Source organism: Kryptolebias marmoratus, linkage group LG19 (assembly GCF_001649575.2).
Source record: "Kryptolebias marmoratus isolate JLee-2015 linkage group LG19, ASM164957v2, whole genome shotgun sequence".
NCBI lineage: Eukaryota > Metazoa > Chordata > Actinopteri > Cyprinodontiformes > Rivulidae > Kryptolebias > Kryptolebias marmoratus.
Genome location: NC_051448.1, coordinates 11,880,847 through 11,890,275, shown reverse-complemented (window position 1 = coordinate 11,890,275; position 9,429 = coordinate 11,880,847). Strand labels below are relative to the sequence as shown.

The 9,429-nt window shown below is 37.6% G+C and overlaps 1 protein-coding gene across 1 annotated transcript in view; it reads left to right on the top strand.

Moving 5' to 3' along the window:
* Positions 1-1,259: 1,259 nt before the first annotated feature.
* blk (BLK proto-oncogene, Src family tyrosine kinase) overlaps positions 1,260-9,429 on the top strand; it is a 12,830-nt gene continuing 4,660 nt past the window's right edge. Inside the window, exons 1-12 of the mRNA XM_017427275.3 lie at positions 1,260-1,378; positions 2,564-2,643; positions 2,805-2,901; positions 3,022-3,052; positions 3,468-3,561; positions 3,643-3,741; positions 3,840-3,943; positions 4,050-4,199; positions 4,577-4,729; positions 4,822-5,001; positions 7,462-7,538; positions 8,388-8,538. Of these exons, the coding sequence (XP_017282764.1) occupies positions 2,806-2,901; positions 3,022-3,052; positions 3,468-3,561; positions 3,643-3,741; positions 3,840-3,943; positions 4,050-4,199; positions 4,577-4,729; positions 4,822-5,001; positions 7,462-7,538; positions 8,388-8,538 (1,135 nt within the window). The 5' untranslated portion in view covers positions 1,260-1,378; positions 2,564-2,643; position 2,805. The remainder of the gene's footprint in view (positions 1,379-2,563; positions 2,644-2,804; positions 2,902-3,021; positions 3,053-3,467; positions 3,562-3,642; positions 3,742-3,839; positions 3,944-4,049; positions 4,200-4,576; positions 4,730-4,821; positions 5,002-7,461; positions 7,539-8,387; positions 8,539-9,429) is intronic.

Below are 9,429 nucleotides of genomic sequence, written 5' to 3'. Positions count from 1 at the left end.
CGCTGCTCGGGCCTAATGAAGAAATCCACGAAATACAATAGGCCTTCGCAGCGCTGTCGCTGCTCGGGCCTAATAATAAAAAAAAAAAGATGGTACAAAGGTTTAGGCTTGTAAAGTTGCATCTGAACAAACCACAAGACTTCTAGAAGAATGTCTCAAGTGGAAATGTTTAGTTATTATTTGCAGCACCACATCTGAAGAACACTAAACAGAAACATAGAAACACTTTCTACTAACCTCAAACACAGTGGTGGAAGGGTCATGCTCTGGGGTTGTGTTACAACATCGGACAAAGGAGTCTATCTATCTGAAGAGTGGTTGGAGTTGGAAGCAAAGTTATAATGAACCCATTTGGCTATTATTACAATTTAATGGCTAAAAAAACAAAAACAACCTCATGTGTTGCAATGTTTCAGACAAGGTTCAGACCTCAGCCTGACTGATGTGCTGTGGCCACTAAGAGAGCTGGGCCCTCAAACTGCAATAAAATGAAGAACATTTGTAAAGAAGAGAGTACCAAAAGACTGACATGGTTGCACAGATAAAATGTACTTAAAGCTTCATTTTAAAAAAAGTAGCTCTATGAGCTACTGAATTATTGGCCTTTATTTTATTACTCACTGTTTGAGTTCAGGGTAATATGCTCTGATAAATAAAAAAGAAAACAGAAGTGAAAGGTTTTTGTTTTACCGCCATTCTATTATTGATGCTTGGTTTCAAATATGAGCACCAAGTGTTTTCATTTTTTTTTAAAAACACCTTACAATTATAAGTGCCAACACCAAATAAAAACAACACACACAAACAGCTTTACAGTAGAGTTTAATCGGGCATGTTTTGCTCAGCTGTAGTGATTCACTGTAGCGATAAACAGCTCAGACCCCTAGAGGAACTGAGAAATGTCTCATGGAAACTATGCTGCTTGTTTTACTAAACCACACCTAACGTTACCTTCTAGCAGTCGTACAAATCCAGCAAGAACGGTGCAATCATGTTTTATTTCTGACAGGATTTTAAATGCAAGGACATGAAAACAGTTTGACACAAACAAAGACTGCAGCTAGCAGAATTAATTCGTAAATACATCCCTTTAAGTCACATTTTAAAATATTTGACAAAGTAATGTGCTGCTTATTTTCTAGTAAACTCAGTTCTCTGTAGTCCGTTTGGAGAGACATGATCTTTACTCTGTGTGTGTGTAAGAGAGAGAGCATGAGAGAGAGAAAGAGCGAGAAAGAGAGAGAGAGAGAGAGAGAGAAACTTTCCAGACCAGAGTGAGTGAGAGTGACACGCTAACGAGTTGTCTGTTTTCACTGAGGAAACTCAGACATTTTGCATCTGGGCAACTTTTGAAGGCACAAACGGGACAAAACTTAAGGTAATTACCTCCTGCATTATTAAAAGTGTATATGTTTACTTTCTTATAATCTGAAATATACAGTATCTTACACTTTGCTGTAATATCCACAGTGCAAATTGTGAACAAACACACAGACAGAACTTCAACAAGCAAATGCAAACAGCTGTTTTAACATCAAATCTATTGTGCTTGTATTGTCTTAAAATGTTTAAATTGGCAGGGATTATATAGTAATAAACTTACAGGTGGACAGAACTGTTCTCATAATGTTAATAACTCAAGTTGTACCAAAATCTATTTTCTATTATTAATAAAAAATAATGTGCTGTAAGAAAAAGTAATTGAAATATTTGCATATAAGGAATTTTTTTTAAGTTTTGAATTAAAGTAAAAAAAAGTTAAATATTTTTCATTTTATTATTATTATTATTATTATTATTAATATCATATTTTATTTTCTCTGTATAAAAAGATGTAGCTGATGTATCGCTAAAACCGCTCCCTGCTGGTATTTTGTGAAAGGTAATTTTCTCGCTGAAGTATAACAGCTCAGTGTGTTTTAAAGGTGGGTTTTATGCATTATTTTACAGCCTCATTGATGTTTGACATCTCTGGAAGTCTGGCCCTGTTGGACACAAGTGTTTCCATTTATACTTACTTGCATGTAAAACCATAAACTTTTAACTTCTGCGACAAGCAGCGAACCCTTTTACCAGACAAATCTAAAAGTGGTCAAAGTCCAGGGGAGGCAGGAATGTTCCTCAGGCAATTTTGGATTTGGTTAGTTGAGGCTCATGTTGATAAATTCAAACGTTACTTGCCAAAGGTTTGAACCCTTGCGACAATCTTTTCAATTAGATTAAACACAGCGGGGAAATAAAACATGTGATGCTCTTTTTCATTAATGCAAGTACTGAGAAATAAACTTCAATTCATGCATAAAATTCTGAAACATCTTTATTCTCCGATTTCGCTGGTTCTCTTGAACATATGCAAAGATAAATTGCTATCATAAAAGATGCAAATATATTTTCCACTTCCTGTTTTGAGAATCAGTTTTTTTTTTTTTTAGTTTTTCTGAAAGGGGGAGCGGGGTGGGTTATTTGTAACTAACACACACAACTACGGAGAAACAAACAAATAAATGAAAAAAAAAAATGGCAGTTCAGTAATTCTGATTGATTTGGATCCATTTTTTTTCAGGCCGGGCATGAAGCCAAAAACAGTGACCTGTAGTTGGAGGTGTGGTGAGTGAAAACAGCGACGCTCATCAGCCTAATCAGGTGAAAAAGAATGAGATGAACATGTTTTTACCTGTTAGTATGAACATGGTTGGTTGTACTACAACATTAGGCTTTCATTTGTAATAATATACATCAAATATACAGTTACAGTAGATGTAGATGGTGGCAAAACTTCTGTGGCTTTTTATTGTACCACACAGGATGGGCTGCACTTGCAGTGGCCAGAAACCAAAAAAAGAGGAAGGATTCTACAAAATAAAATCCAACTCTCAGGGTTCCAACTCAGCAAACCATATTGTAAGTAAAAAAAAAAAATTTAAATATATAAATCTTTCTGTAAAGTGCTAATAATAGGTCCTTATATGATCAAATGTCTTCCTCCATATTGACAAAACCCTTTTTTGTTTCTGTTTTTAGGAACGAAAAGCAAACTCCCACTCAGTTAACGGTAATTATTAGACTCCCCACCACCCTCTACTTTATTCTTTTCCTCTTTTAAAAAAAGTGCGTTTTATCTTTAAAGTAATGCGCCTCCATTTATTAGATCCAGAAGACGTTAGTCGCAGCAGCATAAGGCCGCTCTTAGTGATTGAAATCGCAGCCGAATTTCCTCTCTTCTCTTCTGGGGATAAGATAAACAAGATTACACACACAAGGAAGTCATTTTTAAGTCACGACAGCATTAAAACAGAATGATCTTTACTTAGAAAAAGATCTTGTAATGCAGTAAAACAGTCAGTGTTATTTAGAAGTGCAAAATTAACCAGAAATGCACGGCAAAAGGTGCAAAATAAATTACAAATATAAAATAAAGCAGTGATGTTAATCTATAAATTGCTTTGGTGTTTTTTTTCTTTCTTCAGATGAAATTGTGTTTGTGGCACAGCACGATTTTAAAGCTTCCAGCGAGACCGAGCTGCCTTTCAAAAAGGGAGAAAAACTGAAAGTTTTGCAAGAGTGAGTTGCCGTGCCCGTCACAGCATTCAGAGCGTTCACGCCGGAGAATCAAAGTAATCTGTGTTTCTGTCTGTTCTGCAGAAGTGGAGAATGGTGGCTCGCTAAATCTCTGATCACTGGACAAGAAGGTTTGATCCCATCCAACTATGTAGCCAGAGCAAACACACTGGAGGAGGAGAAGTACGCGGCGATTTTAGATGCAGAACATTAATAGCACTGGAGGAAATGCACACGCATTGCTACTCAAATCGTGCTCTTCTGTGTCCTTTTTCGCGCAGGTGGTTTTTCAAGGATTTGAGTAGGAGGGAGACTGAACGACTGCTTTTAGCCCCTGGAAATAAACCAGGCTCATTTCTTATTCGAGAGAGTGAGACCTGCAAAGGTGAGCATGGACAAAAAAAAACCCAAACCCACAAATGCATCTGGTTTTAAGTAACTAATGCCTCAGCCGTGAGAACTGCACCCACTGTGTAACCGTTCTTCCTCAGGGTCTTATTCACTGTCGATCAGAGACTGCGATCGGGAATGTGGAGATGTGGTGAAACACTACAAAATACGCTGTCTGGACAAAGGTGGTTACTACATCTCCCCCTCCAACACCTTCCCATCCCTACAGGAACTGGTTGAATACTACAGTTGTAAGTCTTTCAAAATCTTTTCTGAATAATGTTCGTTAATTGTACACAATAATCAGTTGATGCTGCTGTGAATCTTGAGCTGGCTCCTCTGAGTTTGAGTTAAAGGCAAAAGCTTAAGCTGCCATGATACGTTTTTACATTTCCTGTGTGAATGTATTGATAGTCTTTCCTCTCCTGAGACTTAACCACAAGATAAAAGGCAATGTAGTAAGTGGCTGCCAATGCACAGAAAGTTTTGATTAGAAGTGTTTATGCAGGCACGCTCTCAATATCACAGATGAAAGTAATAAAAAAAAAACTGTTCCACTATATTAATTATAGCATCAATGATAGAAGGAAATGTTTACGAAACTGAAGTGCATCACACTGGGGTGCAGGCACAGCGGATGGGTTGTGTTTGCGGCTGTACGCTCCTTGCAAGCCAAAGGCCCTTCAGCAGCCATGGGCGCAGGACGAATGGGAGATTCCCAGAGAGACGCTGAAGATGGTGAGGAAACTGGGAGCTGGGCAGTTCGGAGAAGTTTGGATGGGTAAGAGAAAGCTCCACCTGGTGATTGGAGACATCTTCGAAGTCAAGACACTGTGATGTATTAAGGATTTTTTTTTTAAATCCCTACAACAGGTTTTTACAAGAGCACCCAGAAAGTTGCCATAAAGACCTTAAAGGAGGGGACGATGGAGCCCGAGGCCTTTCTGCAGGAAGCTAACCTGATGAAGCAGCTGCAGCACGAACGGCTGGTACGACTACACGCCGTGGTCACGAAGGAGCCCATTCTTATTGTGACAGAGTTCATGGTCAATGGTAAGTAATATCAAGATGGAGTCTGACTATATTGGTGCCACCAAGTGGGGCCTGTCCCTCTTCACTGGCCCTATCTGATCAGTAATACAGAATTATGTAAATTATAGTTTTTAAATGAAGATTAGTAAGAGAGAAGAGGACAGGCTTCAGTGAGTGAATCAGTGATTGTGCTGCTCTTAAATTAGCAACATTAACTGCAAAATAAAAAACGGAAGTGAACCTACACCAGAAGGCAATTCTCTATCTGGCATCCTGCAGAAATTTTTAAATAGCCTACACGTGCCCCCTTGTTGTTTAGTGGACAATTAAAAAACAAATTGGACTGCTTAAAAAGAATTGCAGACAGTTTTAAAAAGATAGATTTCAGCCTGGTGTTTTTAACCAGTTATCCTGTTAAAAAGTGATGGAACTCGTGATAAAGATTTTTATATTTAGCAGAGGAATGAAAAAGTTCTGAAAGCGAATTTTAAACCAGATTGTGTGAGTCTGACAGCCCTGATGTGTCTTTTTTGTTTTAATTTGGCTGCAAAACTAAATCACAGGACTATAGCTCATATGTACACGTGATCAGTCTATTCTTTGTTGAATAGACTGATCAAAAGGGCACCAGACAGACATCAAGCAAAAGGCTGATCATAACTGCACACAAAAAACATGATGGCGTTTGTGGTACTCTGATTGACGGATCTGACGTAAGGTTTCATTTTGGGCATATTTTTCTTCGTGGCACATCCCTAAACGAGAACAAGACTTACACTGCAAAACCTTACGCCCTGTTTCTGAGATCAGAAGAAAACAGTACTACATTCCCAATACGAAAAGGTAGTTTTGTTTGGCAGCATGTCTTGGTTTGATCAGCTAATCACAGCCTTCGTAGACCCGTGTTGCCAAAAGAAATGTATAGCAATCTGAATGCCTGAAGAAAGGCAGTGTAGATAAAAAGAAAGAAAAACAACAACCAACAAAACAAGAACGCAATAAAAAATGCTCAAAATTCAAAGGAAAGTCATCAGACGAATACGGCATGTTTCGCATTTCCTGTTTGATTTAAAGGCTTTATCTGAATACAGAGAAATTACCTTTGGCCTGTGTTGACCAGATTTGTGTGAAAAATACATTTATGAATGCTGAGAAGACACATAAAATTATACATTTTACAAACAAGCCTTCCAGCAAACAGAAAATACCCAGATTTTGTAATCATTAACATTATTACACTGTAAAAAATGTTTTTTTTAAATATTGTGGAATGTACAGTAAAATACTGGCAGCTGTGATTCCCTGTAAAAATGGAATACTATGCATGATTTTATAATAAATCAAAAATTAAAATGGTAATTTATTTCATATAAAATTGTCATATGTAAATTCCAAATACTGAACATAATAATCACAACTCATCCTGGTTGGGTTTTCTTGATTTATCTTTTGTCTATTAAACCTAAAAATGAGCAGAAACTCATAAGAAATATTCTGTAGAAAGTCTAATATTGTATCTTATGATACACATATATATAAATATTTTTTCTGGTTTAATAAAATTCCAAAACGTAAACATAAAAATGTAAATAACGTGTTTTTCCAGTAAGTTAACAGATTGAGTGCTGCAGCTGTAGAGCTGTTTGAATTCGTTGACAAACCATTTATAATCGTCTTTGGCTGGCCTAAAAAAACAAAACAAAACTAAAGATTTTTCACCATGTTTGGAGAAAAAGCAACAATATATGAACGAGACTTGAAGACATAATGCTTGTGCATACAGAACTAGGCGGATATTGAATATAATTAGTTTTTTAATGAGATACATTGAAGAGAAGTAAATTAGCACTTTTGCCTCTCAGCAAAAAGGTTGCAGGTTTGATTGCATTAAGTCTGAATGTTTCACCCATCCACAGTCCAAAAACATTCATGTTAGGTTCACTGTCTACTCTATATTATCCCTAGGTGTGAGTGTGAGCATGAATGATTGTTTGTCTTTATGTCCCCATGTGATGGACTGGGGACCTGTCCAGGGTGTCCCTTGCCTTTCGCCCAATAACCAATAGAAATACACACCAGCTCGCTGCAGCCCTGCACAGGGTCAATTGGATTAAGGAAATGCTGGATGAATACCTATTCAGCTTAAAAAAAGTCAATCTTTTTATATTTGTCCTATGAAATGATCAGAAAAATGAAAATGATGAGACTGTTATCTTAACTAATCTCACAGGAAGTGGTTTAAATTCAAAATAATCTAATGACGTTATTCAAAGACAGTGTTGTTCAATCTTAATATAGATTGCATTGATAACTTGATCTTTCGTTAATATAACAGCGAACATGCAACATGAAAATTTGTAGTTTATGAGATAATAAAATGCCAACTTCATAAACCGAAGTTTCTATGTTACGCTGAGGGTTTGACTTTAAAATTGCTGTTTTTCTGACTGGATCACGTCTCTTTTGTTCCCCGCCTTACAGGATGCCTTCTCGACTTTCTAAAAACAGATGAAGGGAAAAAGCTCATGATAAATAAGCTGATCGACATGTCAGCACAGGTGGGAATCTGTTTTATTAACACAATGTCAACTCTGCATCTTGTGTGTGTCATTTGCATCACGATGATAGCCCTATTAATCTGTAATAATAATTTAAAAAAAAAAGTGAAGAGAAGATTTTTCTTAGATTATTAGCTAAGCAATGGATTATTTTTTTCTTTTTCAAGTTTTCATTTGGTGCTTCTTTTTTCCCCCCCACTGCTGCTGTTTTTGTCTGTCACGGTATGACATTAGCATTTACCTCACTGACTTTCAAAGCTTCTGTCATAAACTAAAACACTGCCCCTTAACACAGAATTTCATCCCAATATACACATCACCGCTGACTGCTTTACAGTAACGCTTTGAAAGCCTGTCGTACAGTAGTCGGCTCGTTGACATCAGTCATACTGTGAACACACATGGAAACTGTCAGCAGTAGCTGTGTGGTTTCTGTGGCGGGGCTTTTGCTCATCTGGCTTGAAAGCCTCGCTCTACGTCAATGATTAACTTCCGGACAGGAAGTCGTGCTATTTTTCCATCCACACTGAGCCCTCCTCCCCCCCTCCCATCAGAACCTTTTTGCACCCTGTAAAAAAAGAAAAAAAAAAAAAAAAGGTCAACTTCCTGAAAGTTGACATTCCTGTTCAACCCCCTTGTTGCCAATACCTCCTCTGTTAGCAGGAGTATTTACACATTCTGCTCCAGAATTATGAAGATTTACTACACTTCGACCAAGGGAAACGGGCACGAACAGTGTACAGATTGTTGTCCCGTAAAGATAAAGTGTGGGATGTAAAGTTATACATTAATTCATAAAATTTGCATCTGAGCTGAAGGTTCCAGTGACATGTCCTCTCTTAACGACAGATAGCTGAGGGCATGGCATTCATCGAAAAGAAGAACTACATCCACCGCGACCTGCGCGCCGCAAACATACTGGTCAACGAGACGCTGCACTGCAAGATCGCAGACTTCGGCCTGGCCAGGATCATCGAGACTGAATACACGGCACAAGAAGGTGAGGAATGTAAATGTGTCAACATACAGGAAACATAAAAAAAGATTACAAAATGGTCTCAAAACTTCTCACAAAATAAAAGATTTGTGTGAAATATGAATTTGACTTCAGGAGTTTTTTAATTTTACACACATATTTCTAGTTCTATATTTTACACACACACACGTGTCCATCATCTTTCAGTGTGGAACATCACCTCCAACATGTTTCTGTCATTTTGTACGTGTCAAAATGACCTGTTAAAATCTTTTTAGAATAAACTGGTAGGCAATTTTAAACAAATTATATAAAAAATACATAAATTATAACAGCAGTTTGAATATTTTCCCCACAATATATTATATTTAAGTTGTGTCTTATCCTAAAATTAAATTTTTAAAGTTGCCAAAATGAGAAATAATAAATGAAAATTAAAGGGTGAGCATTTCTACATATCCCACCTCTTTCAGAGAAAAGACAGAGTTAGTGTAGCCGTTTCAGTCAAACCTTAAGAATAACGTTATGCAATATTATGAGACCTCACAGTCTCAGCTACTACCACATCATATCTTAGCTCCATATCTGTGAAACTGACTGAGTTGTAGCTGTTTCTGTGTTTGCTAAGTTAGCTGTGGTGGCCATCTTGAACTGGGTTGACTCCAAAGGTTAATTAGGACCCTGACACAGCCAGAGAAGGACGTGCTGGCAAACACCCAAACCAAAACTGAGCGGAGTTGTGTATGCAGTTCAGTGCAGCGAAGAATGTTCAGACCTTTATATTGGAGAGACCAAACAACCTCTCCACAGACGCATGGCTCAACACAGGAGAGCCACCTCTTCGGGACAGGACTCAGCTGTCCACCTACACCTCAAGGATAAGGGACACTCCTTTGAGGACCAAAATGTTCATAT